The sequence below is a fragment of the Balaenoptera borealis genome (assembly GCF_965194805.1).
Source record: "Balaenoptera borealis genome assembly, chromosome: 10".
Lineage (NCBI taxonomy): Eukaryota > Metazoa > Chordata > Mammalia > Artiodactyla > Balaenopteridae > Balaenoptera > Balaenoptera borealis.
The window spans coordinates 6,161,801-6,187,998 of record NC_138874.1 but is presented as its reverse complement, the minus strand read 5'-3'; the positions used below and the strand labels follow the sequence as shown (position 1 = coordinate 6,187,998).

General features: G+C 38.0%; 1 protein-coding gene across 11 annotated transcripts in view; it reads right to left on the bottom strand.

The window, feature by feature from the left end:
• The window catches only part of LOC309635857 (uncharacterized protein), a 101,472-nt gene that overhangs the window by 11,116 nt on the left and 64,158 nt on the right, over positions 1-26,198 (bottom strand). For 2 of the 11 annotated variants that reach the window (XM_082407648.1, XM_082407649.1), the window contains 5 exons: positions 23,171-23,248; positions 8,708-9,044; positions 5,754-5,869; positions 4,731-4,796; positions 1,994-2,051 (listed from right to left, as the gene is read on the bottom strand). In XM_082407648.1, coding sequence (XP_082263774.1) covers positions 1,994-2,008 — 15 coding nt within the window. In that variant the 5' untranslated portion in view covers positions 2,009-2,051; positions 4,731-4,796; positions 5,754-5,869; positions 8,708-9,044; positions 23,171-23,248. Of the gene's footprint in view, positions 1-1,993; positions 2,052-4,730; positions 4,797-5,753; positions 5,870-7,798; positions 7,948-8,707; positions 9,369-23,170; positions 23,249-26,198 lie in introns of those variants that run through there. The other 9 variants (XM_082407646.1, XM_082407645.1, XM_082407651.1 and 6 more) reach the window with 8 other exon arrangements.

Here is a 26,198-nt window from a genome sequence, read left to right as displayed (position 1 = left end):
TACCGATAATCAAATTAAATGTGAATGCTCTAATCAAACCAGATTGTTGGATTGGGTAAAAAAAACAGGACTGGCTATAAGAAGTGTACCTTAACTATAAAAACATAAAAAATTAAAGGTAAAAGGATAAAGCAAGAAATACCATACAAATAATAATCCAAAGAAAGCTGGAGCAGCTACATTAATATCAGACAAAATAGACTGCATAAGATGGGATATTATAAAAAATAAAGAGGCACATTACATAATGATAAAGGGTCAATTCTCCAAGGCAAAAGTAAATGTGTATGCACCTAACAAAAGAGTTTCAAAATATATGAGGTAAAAACTGATAGGACTGAAAGGAAAAATAGACAGACAAAAAAAAATACAGTTGAAGACTTCAATATTTATCTAAGTAATTGATAGAAGTAAAAATAAAATTGGAGAAATATAGAATACCCAGACAACATTATCACTGAACTAAACCTAAGTGACATTTATAGAACATTCCACCCCACAACTTTAGAATACACTTTCTTTTTAAATGTACACGGGATATTCACCAAAATAGAGTGTATTCTGGGCCATAAAACAAATCTCAACAAATTTACAAGAAAAGAAATCATATACATTATGCGCTCTAGCCAAACAAGAAATCAATAACAGGAAGGTCTGTGGAAATCTCCAGCTACTTAGAAATTAAACAACATACTTCTACATAACCCATGGGTTGAACAGAAGTTTCAAGAAAAAATGGAAAATACTTTACATAGAGCAAAAATGAAAACAGAACTACAAATTTATAAGATGCATCTAAAGTAGTGCTTAGATGGACACAAGATATTAAATGCTTTATTGCAAAAGATGAAATGTTGGCAGTCAATAAGATCAAACTCATTGGTGACATTCACCAGAACAAATTCAGGCAGGTGTTGGGAAAGAACCAAACTTGCATGCAATGGAAACCTGATGTGCAGAAATATTTTCCAGAAAACATAATTTGAAATTTCTGCTGAAAACCATATGAAAACCCAAACAAAACCCAAAAAACTTCTTATGAAGAAGTTACAGTAAATTATTTTGGACTGCCCATTTCATTACTCCTCAAAATACTAGGTTTTATCACAGATTTAAGCTGGACCACAGAACAGCTATCTATTTAGACTCTGGTATTATGGTCTCTTGATAATTTATAGCAGTTATGCTTTGGCAATATGCCCTCTGTTTCTACCATGCCCTCTTCCATAAGTGGCAAGAGCCTTCATTTATTTCAAGGTTGTTATTAGAATATTGCTCACAAGTTCAACTTTTTAAAAAAAATGTATTAATTTTGGCTGTGTTGGGTCTTTGTTGCTGTGCGCGGGCTTTCTCTAGTTGCGGCGAGTGGGACCTTCTCTTGTCGCAGAGCACGGGCTCTAGGCACATGGGCTTCAGTAGTTGCAGCACGCAGGCTCAGTAGTTGCAGCACGCAGGCCCTAGAGCATGAGGGCTTCAGTAGTTGCGGTGTGTGGGCTCAGTAGTTGTGGCGCACAGGCTCTAGGATGCTTGGGCTTCAGTAGTTGTGGTGCGCAGGCTCAGTAGTTGTGGTGCATGGGCTTAGTTGCTCTGCAGCATGTGGGATCTTCCCGGACGAGGGGTTGAACCTGTGTCCCCTGCGCTGGCAGGTGGATTCTCAACCACTGTGCCACCAGGGAAGTCCCAAGATCAACACTTTTTTTTGTTTTTCCAAGATCAACATTTTGATGACCAATAACAAAAAGGCTCTTCTCAGACTCCAATGTCAGGAAAGTCTTCATGTCCCATGAAGAATCAGTTTGGTTCATCCTTATTTTCAATGCACTTCCTGAAATAATGTCTGCTATTGATATCAGAAACAAATGTACAGCTTAGCATCTATAACTTAAACATTAAGGACTTGAAGGTCAGTGACACACCACCTTTGCCCTGGTACTAATCTGCTTATTTCCTGCTAAGCTGACATTTATCTGTTTCTACATTTATAAAAACTCACCTGGGATTTGTTCATTTTCTGCTTTCTTTAAAAAATATAGAGACCTGTGAAGATATAACTGAGACACAAGGAAAGAGAAATGAGTCATAAGAGATCTGGCCTCCCCCACAGCTCCTTGATTTACCTTCCTGCAAAATCTGCACACTACTGGGTAAAATGCCCTCCTATGAGACAATGTCCTCTTGGTTCCTTAAAAGAGAAGGAATGTAGAATCAACAGAATAAAATATTTAATAACAGGTTCTCAAAAAAAAAAGCCTTGAGTTGTGGTTGCCAATTTCTGAGGCATAAATATCCCTGTCATAAAAATAAATAAATAAATACTCCTGTTATGATCAATTTCAAATTACTCACATGATGTCATTGAAGAGAGTTGGGAAGGAGATGTTCAATAGTATTTCCACCATATTGATAAAGCAGATAAATATATAGTCTCAAGAGCACAGATATGAGTAAAATGAAGGCACTTAATTAGAAAGTGATGAGTTTTGAATATAATCACAGCCAAGAGCAGCCTAAGCAGACATGACTATTAAATGCAATGCAGAATCCTAGAAAGGATCATAGAATCAACCCAAGTGAAAGGAAAACATATATCCACACAAAGAGTCTGCCAAATATAAAACCAGATCAAGTTAAAATTTTAAGAGTTTATTGTGCATACAGAAGAACAGACTGTGAACCAGGGAGACTTCAAACTGAACGTGTCAGGAAGCTCAGAGGCATGTCCTTACAGAATGGTTTACAAAGTGAGAATGAGAAGGTATCTAACCTTTACAATGATTAGTTATTACAATGATGTTTTCCAGACAGCAGGAGATTAGTTAAAAGTGATTATCTAACACCATTTTAGGAAGATGACTTAAGTTTTGTTTATGATTATCAGAGGCATTTCAAGAAATAACCTATGTTAAGTTTTGCTTATGTGACCTAACTGGTTTTGTCTGCTGGGGGATTTTCAAGTCTGGTGTCCGTTTCCTTTTAACAAGCTGTATATAGTCTTTCAGAGCAGCATTATTCATTATAGCCAAAAAGTAGAAACAACCCAAATGCCCATCACCTGGGGAATGAATAAACAAAAGGTGGTATATCAGCACTGCGGCAGAGTTTGACTCCATTTTAAATTCTGATGCTGTAGGCTTCAAGCCCACTTCTGCCTTTCCCTTCTGCCCCACATCCAGGCCAACTGACAAGGAAACCCATGTATACTCTGGCCCACATGTGTGCTCTCTTTCCCAACCCTAGCCCCTAACTGCAATAAAAACCAGGCCACTCCTTCCCACTCTCTCTCAAGGCATTCAAGCAGGTTCTGGATCAGCTTGGGGGCTACCCTGCTCTGCCCAGAAAGTCACATGATGTGAGTAAAAACTCTTTTTACACCCTCTTGGTGCACGTGTGGCTTGACATCCAAACCAAATTTGGGCTTGAGTGGTTTTAATCTGCACTCCGTGGGGCCACTTATATCCTGGCAGCAGAATAATCTAGACAATGAGCACCACGATCTAGGAGTCTTTCTTCTCTGGTTTTTGGCTAGCTAACAGGTTTTGTTACCTGATGGGAAGAATGTGTTTTGAGCTGTTGTTTTATGCTGCACTTGCTGGGTCCATCCTGAGCCTCTGCCTCTGCCATAGATTTTACTGACCAAAGCTGGAAACTGCACTAAGTTTGAATTGTGTATAACTGGTGTTTAGGGACAAGAGTGTGGAACTAGGGTCCTTCTTTGGGTCATGTGTTTGGGTCATGTGTTTCAGCCCAGACCTACATGTGTGCCTAAAATTGAATTGTGTGTCTCCACTCCAGCATGAACCGTAACAGACACGAGGATCCTGGACTTAACCTTGTGGCCATTGGTTGTATGTCAACCAGGCATTGGTCTGCATTGTATAGAGCGCTCAGGAGAAAGCCTACTATCCTGTGCAATATATGGGCCTTTTGTGGTCAGTCATGTGGAGTAACAGCAATTACCACGTCACTCCTAAAAGTCGCTCCTAAAAGCAGATGGCTCGCTAGACCCCTACAAATGCCGTGGAGGAAGTCCTTAACCCTGAAAATTCTGCTTTGAGACTTTCTGGAGGAAGAAATTTATACTTACGAGAAGGATAGAAAGGACCTGCAAAGTATACCCAGCAATGACAACAAAAGCAACAAAGCTGGACATGAGGGAAGAAAGAAAAAGATGAAACAGGTCTCACAATTTTGATCCAATTCAAAACCTAAAATTTACTAAAGAAAAAATTTATTCAGCAGAATAATAAAAAGGGTGTTGACTGGCTTTTGCACCTCTACAACATAAGTTAAATTAACTTTTACATCTGCTGAGATGCACCAATTGGCAAACTTTCATGGCCTTAATCAATCCTGAGGCTATAGTTAACAGTTATACTTGCTAAATTTTAAACAGGGTACCCTGTACCAAAGTAGCCCCTATTCTCTTTAGGAGAATTACCAATCATAAAATAGAGGACACCTTATCTTAACCCTCAGAACTACTGTCTTGCTTAAATTCCCCATTGTTATAGGTACCCATTGCTCTAAAATATCCCATAGTGGGCATGACACTCTGACTCAACCTGACCCAACAAGTAATAAGTTAAAATTAAATTAAATCTTTGGCACTTACATTGAGCTCGACAAAACAGGATCTCACAGAGCTTCCTCTCTAGTTAAAGTAGTTAATACAGATGATTATAAATTAAAACAGGGCTTTTAAGAATTGAAATCCATTATATAAGACCTACCTAAAAGAGGAGTGATCACCCCCACTGCTTCTCCATCTACCAGCCCAATTCGGCTTGTTCTTAAACCTAGAAAGAATAAATGGTGCCTCATGGTGGATTTCTGTTTCTTAATGCCACGGTCCCACCCATTAAGACCCTCACACCCAGTATTACTGAAATTACTGACTTCACCCAGTGAGCAATAGGTAAACACTTTTGCAGTCACAGATTTGGTCAACACATTCTGTTCAGTGCCTATTTTAACAGCCTCTCAGCCACCATTTGCCTTTACCTTTGAAGGGACACATCTTTACCCGGCTATGCATGCTGTACCTTAACAGCCCTGCCATCATGCACAAATTGCAAGCATGATCTCATGGAGGAGGTGACGTCTCCTGTTCTGAGTCCCTTGTCTGAATCCAAGGGAAGGTGAACCCTCTGCAGACTCCATGGCTACTTGCGGAGCTGCTTGAGATCAACTAACTGAACAGCAATGGAGTTTATATATTTCATAGATGGCAGTGCCACCATCAAACATGATGGAATGTGCTGGAGAGCTACTGCTTTATCCCTTAACCAGGATGTCCTTGATCAAGGATGGGACTCAAGGATGGGTCAGCACAACTGGCTGAACTTTTGTGCAGTAATAATGTGGCCTTCCCCAAAGAGAAGGTCTTGCCTTTGTCCTGGCTTCTGGGAGGTAATCTCTGGGCTCTTGGAATGTTATGCCTGATGTAGTGTCTTTGTTTGCCTAGGAGCCTTAGGTTTTATGGGATAATCTCAACAATGTGATTTAGGGTGGGGTCTGGCCATACATGTACAGTCTTAGGGTGGGGTTGGCCATGACAGAAAGACCAACAATGTGACTTAGGGTGGGGATTTTAGATCATACAGTGGCAGTCAACCCAGAGACCATGTTCAACCATGTGGGTAATCAATCAATCATGCCTACATAATGGAACCCCAATAAAAACACTGAACAATGCGGCTTGGATGAGCTTTCCTGGATGACAATACTCTACACGTATTGTCACACATCAATACCTGGAGAATAATGTGTCCTGCTTACACATGAAGAAGAAAAGGAAGCTTCACAGTTGGAATCCTCCTGGACTGTGCCCTATGTGTCTTTTTGGCTGATCTTAATCTATATCCTTTCTCTGTAATAAAACATAATCACAAATTGAACAGCTTTCAGTGAGTGAATTATCAAACCTGGGGGTGACTTGGGGAATCCTCAGAACTTGTAGATGGTTCAGAAGTGAGGGTAGTCTTATGTGGAGACTGTGCTCTCTAACTTTGTAGTTGACTACAACTTATCGCAAATTCAGCCTGTCATCTTAACACTGGATGCTTTGACCAACAATCAGCCCCATCTGCACATTCTTACAGACTCTTAGGCCAAATGCTCTTTTCAATGACAGCAATAACAATTCCTTATCCAAAGTTGGCCCTCTTTGAGGTAAATAACTCTGAGAACCTCTTGCCTCACAGATACCCAAAATATAAAGGTCACGCATGTCTCTGCACATATTAAAACCACAATACAAGGCCTCACCAAGACACTTCTTATCCCCTTTGAAGTTCTAGACATTATTGATAGTAACCAAAGCACTCATTTCACTTCTTAAAATGCACAACACTGAGCTCTTAAACAAGGCATTCAATAGAACCTGCATCTCTCTTACCAGCTTCAAGCTGCAGGCCTCATAGAATTTGATAACAGCTTACTTAACTTCAAAATCAATGAAATAAAACATAGCACATTTCTCAAACGTCAGGGGTAAATCGTAATAAGGAGCGTGGCTCCATTTTTGTTGTTTGACACTGACAGCTTTCTAACCCCACATTTCCCTTCCCATTCAGTCCCATATCTAGACAAGCTGATAGCCTCCCTTGCCACAAAAGGCCCAGGATGCTTACTCAGCAACTCTTCCTGGTCTTACCCCCTACCCACCATTGAGACCAGAAAAATACTCATGCTGTATTGTTTTAGCAGGTTCTTACTAATATTGTTTATACACTGAGGGAAATAATCCACAGAAAGCTCTCAAAAAAAAAAAAAAAAGTGAAGTGCTTTGAGTTAAGGTCTGTTTTTAAACTATTTTCCAAATCTCTGTACACAGTTTCTCCTAAGAATCTTTTAAGCATATTCTTAAATACCACATGTGCTGATGGACATGGTGTAAATTCAGTTCAGAATCTGGAAATAATGAGAGTAAACCAAGGAAGGTGACTTTTTAGGGAAGGGTGTAAGTAGAACTTCATTAACTGTGACTAATGACCTCTTTCTCGAGACCATGCTGTTTTAACTCCCCAGGGAAATGACATTTCCTTTGCAACCTGCCCTTTGCCATCCAGGGACTATCTCATTTCTGGTTTCTAAAATTTGCCCCCATATATTCACTGTCCCAGTCTTTGATGTAGTGGATGTGGTAACAACACCTTACTCAGCAAGATGAAGAACTGCTGAAAGATACATGTGCCCCTATATTCCTAGTAGCACTATTCACAACAGCCAAGACACTGGAAACAACCTAAATGTCCATCGACAGATGAATGGATAAAGAAGATGTGGTACATATATACAATGGAATACTACTCAGCCATAAAAAAGAATGAAATAATGCCATTTGCAGCAACAATGGATGGGCCTAGAGATTATCATACTAAGTGAAGTAAGTCATTAAGAGACAAATACCATATGATATCTCTTATATGTGGAATCTAAAATATGACACAAATGAACTTTATCTATGAAAGAGAAACAGATTCACAGACACAGAGAACAGATTTGAGGTTGCTAAGGGGGAAACGGTTGGGGGAGGGATGGATTGGGAGTTTGGGGTTAGCAGATGCAAATTATTATATATATAATGGATAAACAACAAGGTTCTACTGTATAGCACAGGGAACTATATTCAACATCCTGTGTTCAACCACAATGGGACAGAATATAAAAAAGAATGTACACATATGTATAATTGAATCACTTTGCTGTAGAGCAGAAATTAACACAACATTCTAAATCAACTATACTTAAATTTAAAACAAAAAAATTTTTCAAGGCAAAAAAAAAATTGCTGTACCCTGCAGTTCTGGGATCTACCCCTTTCTGGGACTGTCTCTCCATCCCGAAACTGTGGAGAGAGACCAAATGCCCCAAGGGTTCTCTTCTGGGTGAGATTTCTATTCCTGGTGTTCCAGCTCTTTAAACTCACAGGAGCTGATCTGTTCCCTAGAATCGAGGATTTAAAACTAAAGGAAGGGCTTCCCTGGTGGTGCAGTGGTTGAGAATCTGCCTGCCAATGCAGGGGACACGGGTTCGAGCCCTGGTCTGGGAAGATCCCACATGCCGCAGAGCAGCTGGGCCCGTGAGCCACAACTACTGAGCCTGCGCGTCTGGAACTTGTGCTCCGCAACAAGAGAGGCCGCGACAGTGAGAGGCCCGCGCACCGCAATGAAGAGTGGCCCCCGCTCGCCACAACAAGAGAAAGCCCTCTCACAGAAACGAAGACCCAACACAGCCAAAAATAAATAAATAAATAAATAAATAAATAAATTTATAAAACTAAAGGAAATATTCATATTTGGAACCTTCACCCAGAACTCTGAGTCTGCATCCCCCGGAACGTACTGTCCCCTGGAATACTCGCCCCCTAGAAATCAGAACCATTGAGGACAAAGACAAACTAGAGGATGCCTGAGTCACCCCGTTGCAGAGTTGGAAACCAAAACGGGCCCTGCCGGGCTGCAAATTCACGCGGCCCCGCCCACTCCCAGGGGCTGAGCGCACCTGCACGCATGCGCATATGCCCGGCTCACGCGGGCATCGGGCCTGGCGTCACCGCATCAGAGCTGAGGCCCTACTGTTGCCCAACCGGCCCTTGCCCTGCTCGAGACGCCGCCGCCTGCCATCTCGGGGTCCTGCTGCAGCGTCCGCGGGCCTCCTTCCCGCTGCGAGGCACCGCCACCTCCTGCCCAGCTCACGCTCTAACCTCTGCTTCCTGGAAGGTGGGAAACCGGGATCTTAAGAGTTGTTGAGAAATCTGGAAACTTCGGGATTTCGGACTTCACGAAATTTCCTGGCCCAGGAGGGTGACCAACAAAATGGCCAAGTGGCGCATGCGCAGGGCACTTGGCGGCCGGGCTGGAGTTCTGCTGGGCACGCAAATCAAAAACTACGTTTACCGTAATCCTTCGCGGCCACTTCTTAGTACGGTATAACTGTTGAAGTAGATCTATCTTGTTTAACGGGCTGGAAGATTGCTCTGGAAGGCCTGTAGTTCTGGAGTTTTCAGTGCCCTCCCCTCACCCCGGGAGGTTAGGCTCTACCTATAATATAAATAACAACTAAATTTATTTTGGGGAGAAAACAATCTGTTTAAAAGACATTTGCGGACAACTGTGAAAGCTTAACTATGGTTGTGCTAATAATGAATGTACTTAGTTTTAGAGATACATACCGACATATTAAGGAATGGACTATTTAATTTATTTTAAAATGTTTCAGCAAAATATGAGACAAAACAAATACAGCAAAATTAAATGTGTTCAATATAGACAATGGTGTATGGGTGATCACTTTTACTCTGTTATGTATGATTGAAGATAGAAACTTCAATAAAGGAAAAAGTAAAAGGACTGGGGTGTATTTAAAACACTCTGTCTTTTAGACACAAAACTAATGGAAGGGAAGGCGTATGTCAGTTATCAGTTCTTGTAAATACGGAATTTAGTTTAAAATCTTTTAAAAAATGGAATGTAGTAATACAGTAAGAAAACAGCATCTCTGTCAAGCAGAGTTTGCCTCGAAATTGAAGAAAAAGAAACTAACTTTTCAAAATTAAGGAAGCAATACAAAAATTTGTAAATAAACCAGAAAATATATGCACAGAAAGAAAAGAAAAGAAAAGAAAAAGTGAATATCACAAAATCTCCCAGAGGTGACTGTGCTTAACTACTAGGTGCACAGAATCAAATCTTGTGGATGTAAAAATTAATGATGATCCTTTCACTACATAATATATCCTGAATATTTTTCTTGGAAAATATAACATCAATTATTGATGATAAACAGAAGACACTTTCGTTCACAATAGCAAGTAACTAAAATTTTAAGAGATAACTTATATGGAGAAGCTTATAAACCTTGCATTTTGACGTTGAAAAAGACTTGAATAAATAGGCATGCATTCTGTAGATGGAAAATGTAAATACTTTTGCCAGAATTCAGAATCTGAGCAAATTTTTAAATATTTTTTTTTGTTATTTGTATACTTTATTTACCTTACAGAACAATAACATTTTATCCAGAAGAAAGAAAAATTTGATAATGGCCAGAAAACAGTTGGAAAAAATATAATAATACTTATCAAATTATAACCAATATGATACTACTGTGATAAATTAAATCATTCAGTCTTGATTCCATGTTGGAGAACTGTGAAATTTTCTGCCCTGCACTTACACTGACCTCTTTACTCTAGGTACCAAGACTGACCCTCTTTCTCTTAATTCCTTCTTGGAGTCACCACTTCCAAGAACAGGACAAAATGGACTGAGACAGGCTAAATTACAAAGAAAACAACTCCTTTCTGCAGGATCACAACACCTACTTGACAAAAGTCTACCAAAATTGTCCAGAGTTCTTTCTGCTATAAAACCTTTCTTGATCCCCATGCTTGGGGGGACACTGTCTTTGATTGTTCTCTCTGTTGTAACTGCTTGAACAAAGTACCCGTTCCATTGCATTTGAGTCTCATCATTTTCAAAAGTTAGACACCACAGAGGATTAATTCCAGGAATTAGTGAATTTAGGAGCAGGTTTTTAAGAATTACTATATAATAAAAATAATATTTAAAGCAGTGAGGAAAGAATGGAAGATTTAATAAATCATGTTAGGGCTACTAGTCAGTCATCTGGAATAAAAATTCATACATACCTCATATTACAACAAGCAAATTTCTCATGGATTCAAGAATATTTAGAGACCATATGAGCTTTTTTAAAAAAATACTAAATCCTTGGATTAGGAAAGCATGATACCAAAGACAAACCACAAAGTTTAATAACCAAAAAGTTTTATTAGAGAAATATTAAACACTTCAATCTTGGGGGGAGGGGATGAACAAGATTTAAAACCTAATAAACTAGGAAAACATATTTGTTACAGATATGAGAGACAAGTAATTTGTTTTAATTAATAAGCAGCTTTTACAAATCAATAAAGGGATCAACATTGAAATAAAGACAGGCTAAACACAAGCAGGTTTTTAACAAAAAAGAAAATGCAAATGAATAATAAGAACAAAGAGAAAAGTCATCAAGAGAAAATTAAATTCTATGTTAAAGAAGAAGAATATTTGGCACAAAAAATTGGAACAGAATTTTAAGATATCCAGGATTTACATGAGTTTGAGAAATTGTTCATTCTCATTCCTTTCTACTGTCAGTATAATTCATCAAAGACTCCAGAGGCTAGTCTGTATCAAAGTTTTAAATGAGTAAGTGTTTTACTCAAGTAATTCCACTTCTTGGGGTGTATACTGATCTAATAATTGTTCAAGACATATCAAGAATGTCCTTCACAGTTTAGTTTAGTCAATACAAACATTCAAAAGATTTTATTGGTAAATTATGATCATCATTACTGTACAAAGTACGGTAATAAGCAGCAGCCTTTAAATACGATAAAGTAGAAGAAGTATACTAAATCATACAAGGGATGTTCAAAATATATTCTGAATTTGTTTTTTAAAAGACACACTCCAGTAACAAAACAGAGCAGTCTATGTAAGGTATGTATTCATGGAGATATGACAGTGTCTGTCATAAGGAAAGTGCTCAAATAGTGGTGCCTGTCCTTTCTAGTTAGGTTATGTGAATGTTTGAAGAATTTATTGTGTCAGTGAAATTGGTGTGTATGCATATTTTTGTGAAAGAAGTTATTTCTGTATATGACTTGTATATTTTGTGTTTGTCCATCCATCAATTGTAGGAATTACCTCTAAAAGCTATCTTGAGAATAAGGCAGGTACTAAACAAATATAACAGTAAGTAAAAGTGATACGTTTATTATGTAAAAATACTTGCATGTCTATATGTGTGAATTATCGTTCATCAGTAAATACTGGGTTGGCCAAAAAGTTCCTTTGGTTTGTTTTTTTTTTTTTTTTTTTTTAACATCTTTATTGGAGTTCGGGTTTTAAGTAAAAATAAAAGACACATTTTTCATTTTCACCAAGAACTGTATTGAACAACGTATACACCGTTTTGTTCCACTACCTTCTGCCACTTTTCAGGCAACTTCATAATTCCATCTTCCCAAAACTTTTTATCTTTTTGAGCAAAGAACTGTTCCAGGTGCCTTTTACAGTCTTCCAGGGAATTGAAATTTTTTTACATTAAGAGAATTTTGTAAAGACCGAAATAAATGGAAATCTGAAGGTGCAATGTCTGGTGAATACGATGGATGAATCAGAACTTCCCAGCCAAGCTGTAACAGTTTTTGCCTCGTCATCAAAGAAACATGTGGTCTTGCACTATCCTGATAGAAGATAATGCGTTTTCTGTTGACGAATTCCGGACGCTTTTCATCGGGTGCTGCTTTCAGTTTTCTAATTAGGAGCTGTACTTGATGGAATTAATCGTTTGGTTTTCTGGAAGGAGCTCATAATAGAGGACTCCCTTCCAATCCCACCATATACACAAAATCACATTCTTTGGGTGAAGACCGGCCTTTGGTGTGGTTGGTGGTGGTTCATTTCACTTGCCCCATGATCTCTTCCATTCCACAATATTGTACAGTATCCACTTGTCATCGCCCATCACAATTTGTTTTAAAAACGGAACGTTTGGGGCTTCCCTGGTGGCGCAGTGGTTGAGAATCTGCCTGCCAATGCAGGGGACACGGGTTCGAGCCCTGGTCTGGGAAGATCCCACATGCCACGGAGCAACTGGGCCCGTGAGCCACAATTACTGAGCCTGCGCATCTGGAGCCTGTGCTCCACAACAAGAGAGGCCGCGATGGTGAGAGGCCCGCGCACCGCGATGAAGAGTGGTCCCCACTTGCCACAACTAGAGAAAGCCCTCGCACAGAAACGAAGACTCAACACAGTCATAAATAAATAAATAAATAAATAAATAAATAAATAAATAAATAAAGAACGTGAATTTCTTTAAAAAAAAAAAAAAAAAGGAACGTTTTCCTTACGTTTAAGTAGAGAATCACATGCAGAAATATGGTCAAGAAGGTTTTCTTCGCTTAACTTATGTGGAACCCGAACATCAAAGCGATTCACATAACCAAGCGGGTACAAATGATTTTCAACGCTTGATTTGGATATTTTGAGTATGTTGACTATCTTCCACGTGGTATAACGTTGATTGTTCTCAATTAATGTCTCAATTTGATCGCTATCAACTTCAACTGGTCTACCCGACCATGGAGCATCATCCAGCGAGAAATCTACAGCACGAAACTTCACAAACCACTTTTGACACATTCGATCAGTCACAGCACCTTCTCCAGACACCGCACAAATCTTTTTTTGCGTTTCAGTTGCGTTTTTACCTTTCTTGAAATAAATGATCAAGGATAATATGCCGAAAATGTTGCTTTTTCCTTCCATCTTCAATATTAAAATGGCTACACAAAAAGTCACCAATTTTGATGGTTTTTTAAAAATGTATGCTGATAAGACAGCTGTCACAATACAATCTAACAAAATTGTTTCGAATGAAGTTAAAGACAACTAAGCGCTACTAGAGCCATCTTATAGAAAAAACTGAACGAACATTTTGGCCAACCCAATAGAAACTACATCCGTGGTTCCCCAGGCCAAAATCTGACATGATTTGTTTGGGGAGAATTATAAGATGATCCTTAAAGACCTGTAATTTGCTTCTAAAGTATGGCAAAGGTGATAGGATATTATGGTAGAAATGAAGGGATTTTGCAGGTGTAATTAAGGTCTTTAATTATTTGAATTTAAATTAATCAAAAGGGAGATTTATTCGTTCTGGTCCTTTCCTAATTAGGTGATCCCTTTAAAAGAGAGTCTAAAGATCAGAGACAAGAATGAAGAGACGTTCATCCTGGCATCGAAGCTGCAAGCCACCTTGAGTTCTACAGCTGCAAGAAAATGAACTTGCTAACAACCATGTTAATCTGGAAGAGGACTCCAAGCCTCAGGTGAGATCCTAACCCCAGATGACACCTTGATTGCAGCCTTGTGTGACTCTGAGCAGAGGACTTAGCTAGCCCATACCTGGACTGTTGGCACAGGGAAACTATAATAATTGTGTGTTGTTTCAAGGCACTGATTTTGTGGCAATGTGTTAGGCAGCATAGAAAACACACATTATGATTTAAGTCTCCTTCCTTCTAGGTCCCTGCTATGGACTGAATTGTGTCCCCTCAAAATTCATTTGTTGAAGACTTAACCCCCAATGCAACTGTATTTGGAGACAGAGTCTTTAGGAGGTGATAAAGGTTAAGTGAGATCATAAGAGTGGGGCCCTAATCTGATAGAACTGGTAGCCTTATAAGAAGAGGAAGAAAGATAAATCAATCCCTCTCTCTCCCCATGCACTCAGACAAAAGGACATATGAGGAAAAAGTAGCCATCTTCAACCCAAGGAGGAAATTCTCACCAGATACCAAGCTAGCTGGCACCTTGATCTTGGACTTCCAGTCCTCAGAAATCTGAGAAAATAATTTTCTGTTGCTTAAGCCACCCAGTCTATGGTTTGCATTTTTGTAATCTTACATAAGTAGAGTCATACAGTGTGCATTCTTTTTTGACTGGCTTCATTCACTCAGCATAATTAGTCTGAGATTCATTCATGTTGTTATGTGTATCAATAGCTTGTTTCTTTTCAACTCTTACGTAGTATTCCATTTTATGGTTACCATTATTTGTATATCCATTCACCTGCTGAAGGACATCTGGATTGTTTCCAGCTTTGGGTTATTAAAAATAAAGCTGCTACAAACTTCATGTATATGTCTTTGTATGAACATATGCTTTCACTACTCTTGGGTAAACATCTAGGAAGGGAAGGACTGGGTCACATGTAGGTATATGTTTAACTTTTTAGGAAACTGCCCAACAGTTATCCAAAATGATTATACCAGTTTCTATTCCAACATGAATGCTAATCATATTGTAATATATAAATGTATCAAATCAACATACTGTATACCTTAAACTTATAATATTATACGCCAAATATATTTCAATTAAAAAAAACAGGTTTATCAGAGCATGACTGCAGGTAAGGGACTTCAAAGTATTTGTCATTTAAGGAATAGGCAGACTAAGGTCCTGGCATTTGGTTTAAAGGGACAGACTCTGTTTAAAGGAAAAAGGATGACTTAAAAGGACAGTCTTCCAAATGCCAGCTTCTGGGGGACAAAAAAAAAAAGCAAAAAGTAAGGAAGAAGGGTTGTTTGGTAACTGGGTGGTGAAGAAGAACAGAAGAAAAGAGGGGGAATTCCCTGGCAGTCCAGTGGTTAGGACTCTGTACTTTCACTATGAAGGGCCTGGGTTCAGTCCCTGGTTGGGGAACTGAGATCCCACAAGCCGTGTGGCACAGACAAAAAAAAAAAAAAAAAAAAAAACAAGAAAAGAAAAGAGGAAATTTTAGGGTCTTATAAAACAAAAGAGAGCCATAAAATCAGAGAATGACCCTTCCTTACCCAGCAAAATGAGCAAATAATAAACCCACTAAACTGCCTAGACATGGCTGGCCTGACAGAAAAGCATATCATTAAACTAAGAATTATGTAAAACTCCTTAATTTCACAAAAATGAACAAGTAGAAAATAAAATATTGCAGAAAATGAGCATATAATTTTCACACAACTAAATGAGGAAAGCTCCTCCAACAAACAAAACACAAATCATAAACACAACTCTAAGTCTACTCCAAACAGAATTAAATATACTTTAAAAAGCATTTGAGGATGTAAAAAAAAAGAAAGAAAGAAAAATCACCGTGAAAGGAGCTTGGAAGTTGTCACTAAGTTCTAGCGATAAGTAAAAAGCTGAACAAACTGAAAAATCAAAAATTCTTCTTAGATCCAAGACAGAAGTGAGGTCACAGTACAAACCACTGTCCAAAAATTGAAGGGATAGACAAGTAGATATAGAGAATCACAACTTATTGGGGCACAAGCCTCCAAGGGAACCAGTACCAGGGGAGGAAAACTTCAGCTGTAATTGAGAAATTGCTGGAGGCTCAATGTTAGAAATTCCAGAGGGCACCCGGTTTTGGGAGATCTCCAGAAACTCTACCAGATTCTCACAGTGAATATTGGAGAAAAATTCCCTCATGCTTCTAGCAAAGGAAGGAGAAAAGTAAACATTTTGAAATATGCCAGAGCATGCCAGTCTTCTGAACAAAACCTTCCCTCAAAAGAAACCATTTTACCAGAGCCTAACCTATTGGGGTTTTATCAGAGCCTAACTGATGCAGGGGGAAGGGGAATACCCAACTCCAGCCCACCCTAGCTATCCTGTCCCACATAAGAGAGTAGAAAATAACTGAGAAGCACTGGTGAAGTTCACAGTCCAGGGGTATATGTTCATCAAAAGACTGAGACCTCATCATAGGACTACAGAACACTTCCTCTCCCCACATACCTTTTCATCACATCACTAAAGGCCTGTTTGCTGGAGTTCCTTTCACCCAGTACATCATGTCTGGCTTTCAAAAAAACATCATGAGGCATGCTAAAAGTCAAAAAGCACAGTGTGTAGAGATTGAAGGCATCGGAACCAGACTCAGATATGACATAAATGTTGGAATTAATTGACTACAGGTTTAAAATAGCTGTGATTAACATGCCAAGGGTTCTATCAGAAAAGGAAGACAACATGCAAGAACAGATAGGTAACATAAGCAGAAAGTTGAAAATTCTTAGAAAAAATCAAAATAAATTATAGCAATCAAAAATAGTGTAATAGAAATGAAGAATCCCTTTGACAGGCTCATTAGTAGACTGGGTAGAGCTGAGGAAAGAATCTGAGCTTGAGGATATGTCAAGAGAAACTTCCAAAGCTGAAAAGCAAAGAGAAAAAAGACTACTCCCCCCCAAAAATTATATTGCATCTAACTTCTTGAAAACTATGCAAGAAAAAAGAAAGTAGAATAAAATATTTAAAGTGTTGAAAGGAAAAATCCACCAATAAGTCTATATTCTTTGAAATATACTTTACTTCAAAGTAAAGGTGAAGTAAAGACATTTTCAGACAAACAAAAATTGAGAGAATTTGTTGCCAGTGGACCTGCCTTTGCACGAAATATTAAAAGTTCTTCAGAGAGAAGAAAAGTATACAGATCAGAAACTCAGATCAACATAAAGAATGGAAGAATGTTAGAGAAGAAATAAGTGAAAGTAAAATAAAAACTTTTATTTTTCTTAATCTTAATTGATCTAATAGATGATAGTTTATTCAAAATAATAACAGCAACAATGTACTAGATGCTTATACCTTATGTGTAAGTGAAATTAATGACAGCAGTGATACAGTGGAAGGGAGGGAGGAATTAGAAATACTTTATTATTATAATGTACTTGCTCTACCCATGAAGCAGTACAGTGTTACTTGAAAGTAGATTTGGATCAGTTGTAAATGTAAATTGTAAACTCTATGGCAACCACTAAGAAAAGAAAAAAAAGAAGAATTGATATGCTAAGAAAGGTGAGAAAAGGGAATCATATAAAATGCTCAATTGAAACCACAAAAGTGTAGGAAAAGAGTGGAAGACAAAAAAAGGAACATAGAATAAGGAGAACAAACATAAAACAGTAACAACTGTTATATATTAATCTATCTATGTCAGTAATCACTTTGTCAATGGTCTAATTACACCAATTAAAAGACGGAGACTTTCAGAGTGGATCAAAAAACAAGACCCAGGGCTTCCCTGGTGGCACAGTGGTTGAGAATCTGCCTGCCAATGCAGGGCACACGGGTTCGAGCCCTGGTCTGGGAGGATCCCACATGCCGCGGAGCAACTAGGCCCGTGAGCCACAATTGCTGAGCCTGTGCGTCTGGAGCCTGTGCTCCCCAACAAGAGAGGCTGCGACAGTGAAAGGCCCGCGCACCGCAATCAAGAGTGGTCCCCACTTGCCGCAGCTGGAGAGAGCCCTCGCGCAGAAACGAAGACCTAACACAACCATAAATAAAATAAATAAATAATTAAAAAAAAAAAAACAAGACCCAACTATATATTGTTTACAAGAAACTCATTTTAAGTATAAAGACACATACAGATTAAAAGTAAATGGAAGGAGAAATATATACCATGCCAACACTAATTTTAAAAAAGCAGGAGTAGCTATATTAATTTCAGACAGAGCAGACTTCAAGGAAGAGCAAGGAAGATTTTCAGGGATAAAGAGGGGCATTATACCGGGACTTCCCTGGTGTTCCAGTGGCTAAGACTCCATGCTCCCAATTCAGGGGGCCCGGGTTCGATCCCTAGTCAGGGAACTAGATCCCGCATGCTGCAACTAAGAGCCCGTGTGCCACAACTAAGAGCTTGTGTGCCACAACTAAAGATCCCACATGCCACAACCAAAAGCCCATGTGCTGCAACTAAGACCTGGCACAGCCAAATAAATAAATAAATATTAAAAAAAGAAGGGCATTATATAATAATAAAGGAGTTAATTCTCTAAGAAGACATAACATTATATGCACCTAACAATGGAACATCAAACTACATGAGGCTAAAACTGATAGAACTGCAAGGAGAAATGGACAAATTGACTATTACAGTTGGAGACTTCAACATTCCCCTATCAGAAATGACCAGATCAGCAAGCAGAAAATCAATAAAAATAGAGCTGATCTTAACTGCATCATCTAGAGATTACTTCATCCAAAATCAAAAGAGTACACATTCTTCTCAAGTTCACATGGAACATTCACCAAGATAAACCACATTCTGGGCCATAAAACACACCTTAACACATTTAAAAGAACAGAAATCATACAGTGTATGCTCACAGAACACCATGGAATTAAACTAGAAATCAATAACAGAAAGAAAGCTGGAGAATTGCCAAACACTTGGAGATTAAACAACATACTTCTAACCAATACATGGGTCAAAGAAGAAATATCAAGAGAAATTTTAAAATATTTTGAACTAAATTAAAATGAAAATACAACTTATTAAAATCTGTGGGATGCCACAAAAATGATACTTAGGGGGAAATTTATAGCATTGAATGTATATATTAGAAAAGAAGAATAATATTAAATCAATTATCTAAGCCTCCATGATAGAAAACTAGAAAAAGAACAGCAAATTAAATCCTCAGTAAGTAGAAGAAAAGAAATAATAACAGTTAGAGCAGAAATCAGGAAATCAGGAGAGACAAATCAATGAAACCAAAAGCTGGCTCTTTGAAAGATCAATAAAATTGATAAGTCTCTATCTAGGCTAAATAAGAAAAAAAGAGAAAACACAAATTACTTATATCAGAAATGAAAGAGGGGCAATCATTAATAACCCCATGGACATTAAAAGGGTATAAAGGAATAATGAGAACAACCCTTTGCCCACAAACTTGATAACCTAAATAAACTGACCAATTCGTTGGCAGACACAATCTACCAGAAAGAGGAGAAAGAGATCATCTGAATAGGACTATGTATATTAAAGAAATTGAATCAATAATTAATAACCTTCCAAAACAGAAAACACCAGGCCTTGTGGGTTCACTAGTGAATTCTACCAAACATTTATGGAAGAAATGATACCAATTCTCCACAATCTCTTTCAGAAAACAGGTTATCAGAGTTAATGTCATGAGTGGCGGGGCAGGTCAACATCTAACTCAGCACGGCAATGCATCATTTTTGTGGTGTTCCTGCCAGGAATCCATAACCTGATACTGGTCGTGAGGAAATATCAGCCAGATACAGAGAGAGAGTCAGGCTACAGAGTGAGAAGCCTGTACTCTAAAACAAAACAGAAACAAAATGAAACAAAGAAAAAACTGTCTAAGACTGCACTGCTCAATGTGGGCAGTAGACGTGTAATTACTGATCAATTGAAATGTGGATAGTATGAACTGAGATGTGCTTTAAGTTTAAATGTACATCATATTTCAAAGCCTTGGTATGAAGAAAAAGATTGTGAAATATTTCAACAATTTTTTATATTGGTTACATGTTGAAATGATAATATTTTGATATACGGGTACCCCCCGCTCTCTGAAGAAGTGTTCCTCTGAAACCTTTGGTAAGCTGACATGGCATAAAGTGAAGAAGTAATTTACCTGAGGATACATTTTGCTAATGGATGCACAAAATAAATCAAGATAAAACACAGATGCCCACAGACACAGTTCAAAGCTATGGCAGCTTGATGCTGAGTGTAGTTCCCAGAGAAGGAGCTTGGTGGTGCCGCTCTCACTGCTTGGGGTATGAGCTGGATCTATAATGGCTCCATGCAAAACAAATACTGAATGCTATTTTTGCTTTTTACCTTTCTTTGTAAAGCAAAAATTCTCTTTGGATTTCTTTTGGCTAGTAAAAATGGGTACTAATGTAGGTCTTTCACAAAAGCAAATTGGCATAAAGTGAACTCTTGAAAAGCAGGGGGTACGTACTTGTACCAGGATAAGGTATCATTGAAATTATCTTTTTTTTCTCTGTTTCTTCTTTCTTTAATGTGGCTACTAGAATACTTTAAACTATACATGCAGCTTGCATTATATTTTTATTGGTCAGTGCTTATCGAGGACATGAGGGACAGGGAAGGACTGTTATTATTCTGGATTCAGGAATACTAAAGACTCATTAAAAATGATTGAAAAAGTGTTCCTGGAAAGGAACTTAACCCAGCAAGAAAAAAGCAACATTTTTGTGATGGTGAATGAGATTTGAATTGCATCTGTGGATTGAATCAATATTGACTTCCTGAGTTGGAAGTCTCTGTAATGCTTATATAGGTATATGCCTTTGTTTGGGGGAGATAAACACTGAAACGTTTAGGGTATCAAGTCAACAGCTTGTTTTCAAATAGTTCAGAAAAAGACTAATGTTAATGCATTTGCATATAGATGGATGTGATAAAAGGGATTCCTTGGACTGTTGCCACTTGGGGAATCTGAGTCAAAGGAATACAGGAGTTTTACAGTGTGCTTGAAACTTTCCTGCAAAATAAATAATTTTAAAAAGTAGCACACCACAGAGTGAGAGAAAATATTCACACTACATGCATCTGAAAAAGAACATATACAAAATATGTAAAGAATGCCTTCAAATCAATAATAGAAAGACAACCTGGTAAACAATGGGTGAAATACTCAGACATTTCACTGAAGATACACAAACTTAGAATGAATACATAATAAGTACATGAGAATGAGTTCAAATTAAAACCACAATGAGGGGACTTCCCTGGTGGTGCAGTGGTTAAGAATCCACCTGCCAATGCAGGGGACATGGATTCGAGCCCTGGTCCGGGAAGATCCCACATGTCTCGAAGCAACTAAGCCCGCGCGCCACAACTACTGAGCCTGCGCTCTAGAGCCCGTGAGCCACAACTACTGAGCCCATGAGCCACAACTACTGAAGCCCGCATGCCTAGAGCCCGTGCTTTGCAACAAGAGAAGCCACTGCAATGAGAAACCCTCACACCACCACGAAGAGTAGCCCCCACTCTCCACAACTAGTGAAAGCCCGTGCGCAGCAATGAAGACCCAACACAGCCAAAAATAAAAATAAAATAAATAAATACAATTTAAAAAAAAAAGTTATACTCGGACTTACAACTGCATGTGGGGGATCAGTGCCCCTAGACCCTGCATTGTTCAAGGGTCAACTGTACTTTTGTGTGTGTGTGTGTGTGTGTGTGTGTGTGTATATAACACATATCATATATATCACATGTACAGTATATTGTTTTCTTCCCTCTTTATCCCATTATCATATAATGCAAAAAATATTAACTCAACATTACAGCATTTAAATTACAAGATATCAGGAAGACTCAGCATCATCCAAGGACTTTGCATTCTCTTCTGAGGAAAAGGTTAGTATGTTTTTTATTGTACATAGGATAGTTGTATCATGTTAGCAGGAAATATGACATTAGTGACTTTATTTGGAGATTAAGTATGGCTTAAGGAGATACATATAGGTGCCACATTGACAAGGAGTGGACTATGATGCTTAGTATTATGTGTCAACTTGGCTAGGCTATGGAGTACAATTGCTTAGTCAAATACCAGTCTAGAAGTTGCTGTGAAGATATTTTTTTAGATGTGCGTGATGGTTAATTTTCTGTGTCAACTTGACTGGGCCACAGGTTGCCCAGACATTTTGTCAAACAGGTTTTTTTTTTTTAATTTATTTATTTGGCTGCACTGGGTCTTAGTTGCAGCACGTGGGATCTTCATTGCCACCTGCGGGATCTTCGTTGCAGCATGCGGACTCTAGTTCCCCGATCAGGGACCGAACACAGGCTCCCTGCATTGGGAGCGAGAAGTCTTAACCACTGGACCACCAGGGAAGTTCCTGTCAAACATTATTCTGAGTGTGTCTGTGAGATATTTTTGGACGAGATTAGCATTTGAATCAGTAGATTGAATAAAGCAGATTGCCCTCTCTAATGTGAATGGGCCTCATCGAATCAACTGAGGACTTGAATAGAACAAAAAGGCTGAGTAAGAGAGAACTTCTGCTTGACTGGTTGAGCTATGGCATCAGTCTTCTTCTGCTCTCAGACTGGAACTCACACCATTGGCTCTCCTGGTTTTCAGGCTTTCAGACTAGGATGGGAACTACATATCAGATCTCCTGGGTCTTCAGCTTGCTGACTTGGGACTTCTCAGCCTCTATAATCATGTGAGTCAATTCTTTATAATAAATCATATGTATATAATGCATATATGATTAGTATTAGTATATATATAATGTGATTAACAAAGTCAGTAGACTTTGAGTAAAACAGATTATTCTTCATAATATGTGTGGGCCTCTTCCAATTAGTTGAAGGCCTTACGAGAAAAGACTGAGGTCCTTCAAAGAGGAAGGAATTCTGTCTCCAGACTGCTTTCAGACTCAAGACTGTAATTTCCAGCCTGTTGGCCTGCCCTGCAAATTTCAGACTTGCCAGTTCCCACAATCTTGTGCATCAATAAAATGTCTCTCTTTTGGTCCACTCTTACTGCCCAAAACATGTTCATAATAATCCTTTATTTTTCTTTTAATATCTATAGACTCTATAGTGATGTAAGCTCTTTCATTTCTGATATTGGTCATTTGTTTGTTCTTTTTTCCTAACCGCTCTGGCTACAGGTTTATCAATTTCATTTATTTTATCAAAGAACCAGCTTTTGAGTCCACTGATTTTTCTCTATTTTCCCATTTTCTACTTCATTGATTTACGTTCTGATCTGTATTATTTCCTTTCTTGCACTTACTTTTGGTTACATTTGCTCTTATGTTTCCAGTTTCTTAAAGTGGAAGCTGAGGTCATCATTAGGGAACTTTCTTCTTTTCTAAAAAAAAAATAATGTATAAATTTCCATTTAAGTGCAGTTGTAGTGGCATACCACAAGTGTTGATGTGTTGTGTTTCCATTTTCTTTCAGTTCAAATTACCTTCCAATTTCCCCGTTTGATTTCTAAATATCTGACCCATGGATTATTCAGAAATGTGTTAGTTTCCAAATATTTTTATATTTTCCAGATATATTCAGTTATTAATCTATAATTTAACTCCAATATGGTGGGAGAGCATATTTTTAATGACTTGAATGTTTTTAAATTCATAAGACTTCTTTTATTGCCCCAAACATGGCCTATTTTGATAAATGTTCCATACGCACTTGAAAGAATGTATATTTTTCTTCCTTCATTTGTATTGACTACTTTTTTATAATTAAAAAAATCTTTGTTGGCTTATTGGTTAGAAATGTTTCCTTATTTTTGGTTTCTTTAGCATTTAAAATATACATTTCTAACTTTGGTTCCTTTAGCATTTGTAATATACAACTTTAATTTATCATAGGCTACCTTCAAGTAATATTATACCATTTACATATAGTATAAGAGCCTGCCAGTGGTCTGCTTTCATTTCTCCCCTCCTGGCTTTTATGCTAGTATTATACATTTTACTTTATACATATGTTATAAACCCTATAATACACTGTTACTCTTTATGTTTAAGCAGTCAGTTATCTTTCAAGGAGATTTAAGTTATGAAAAACACTTTTATATTTACTCATGTATTTAGCATTTCTGGTGTTATTCATTTTTTTGATTCTTTCTTTCAGGTAAATCCAGTCCTGCTACTTTACCTTGGCCAGAAACAGAAGGCCCTGGATTGGATGCTGAATCAGAAACAAAACATTAGATATAAAAGACTTAATTGAGACAATTAGTGGAATTTTGAACACGGAGTATACTTTATATATTATTATTATACCTATGTTAAATTTTCTGATTTTGAGTATTGTACTGTGGTTATGTAAGAAATGTATCCTTGCTCATAGGAAACATACACTTAAGAATTTAGGAGTAAAGGGGAATGATTCCTATAACCTACTCTCAAGTGATTAAGAAATTTCTATGCATAACATACACATATATAGGGAAAATGATGATGAAGCAAATATGGCAAAATGTTCATGACTGGAGAATCTGAGTGAAGGAGAGAGTTCTTTGTCTTATTTTTGAAAGTTTTTTTAATGTTAAAATTATTTCTAAGTAAATAGATAAAATGAATTACAGTAATAATGGTAAACTTGTCTTTGGTGTTAGAAGTCAGGACAGGGCCCAAAGCAATCTACAGATTTAGTGCGATCCCTATCAAATTGCCCATGACATTTTTCAGAGAACTAGAACAAATAATCCTAAAATGTGTATGGAACCATAAAAGACCCAAAATTGCCAAAGCAATCCTGAGGAAAAAGAGCAAAGCAGGAGGAATAACCCTCCCAGACTTCAGACAACACTACAAAGCTACAGTAATCAGAACAGTGTGGTATTGGCACCAAAACACACATACGGATCAATGGAACAGAACAGAAAGCCCGAAAAAACCCACACACCTACAGTCAATTAATCTTCAACAAAGGAGGCAAGAATATAAAATGGGAAAAAGACAATCTCTTCAGCAAGTGGTGCTGGGAAAGTTGGACAGCTGCATGTAAATCAATGAAGTTGGAACACACCCTCTCACCATGCACAAAAATAAACTCAAAATGGCATAAATATTTAAACATAAGATACGACACAATAAAACTCTTAGGCAAAATATACTCTGACATAAATTGTACCAATGTTTTCTTTGGTTAGTCTCCCAAGACAATAGAAATAAAAACAAAAATAAACAAATGGGACCTAATCAAATTTATAAGCTTTTGCACAGCAAAGGAAACCATAAAAAAAAAACGAAAAGACAACATATGGAATGGGAGAAAATATTTGCAAATGATGCAACAGACAAGGGCTTAATTTCCAAATATACAAACAGCTCACACAACTCGACAAAAAACCAAACAATCCAATCGAAAAATGGGCAGAAGACCTTAATAGACATTTCTCCAAAGAAGACATACAGATGGCCAATAAGCACATGAAAAGGTGCTCAACATCGCTAATTATCAGAGAAATGCAAATCAAAACTACAATGAGGTACCATCTCACACTGGTCAGAACAGCCATCATTAAAAAGTCTACAAATAAAAAATGCTGAAGAGGGTGTGGAAAAAAGGGAACCCTCTTACACTGTTGGTGGGAATGTAAATTGGTACAGCCACTATGGAAAACAGTATGCAGGTTCCTCAGAAAAACTAAAAACAGAGTTGCCATATGATCCAGCAATCCCACTTCTGGGCATATATCTGGACAAAACTATAACTTGAAAAGATACATGCACCTCTATGTTCATAACAGCATTATTTACAATAGCCAAGACATGGAAGCAATCTAAATGTCCATCAACAGATTAATAGATAAAGAAAATGTGATAAATATATATATATTTTTTATATTATACATATACATATATAATGGAATATTACTCAGCCATCATAAAGGATGAAATAGTGCCATTTGCAGCAACCTGGATGGACCTAGAGATTATCATACTAGGTGAAGTAAGTCAGAAAGAAAAAGACAAATATCATAAAATATCACTTATATGTGGAATCTAAAATACGATACAGGGACTTCCCTGGTGGCACAGTGGTTAAGAATCCACCTGCCAATGCAGGGGACACAGGTTCAAGCCCTGGTCCAGGAAGATCCCACATGCCACAGAGCAACTAACCCCATGCGCCATAACTACTGAGCCTATGCTCTAGAGCCCATGAGTCACAACCAGTGAAGCCCGCGTGCCTAGAACCTGTGCTCCGCAACAAGAGAAGCCACCACAATGAGAAGCCCGTGCACCGCAACAAACAGTAGCCCCCACTTGCCGCAAGTAGAGAAAGCCCACGTGCAG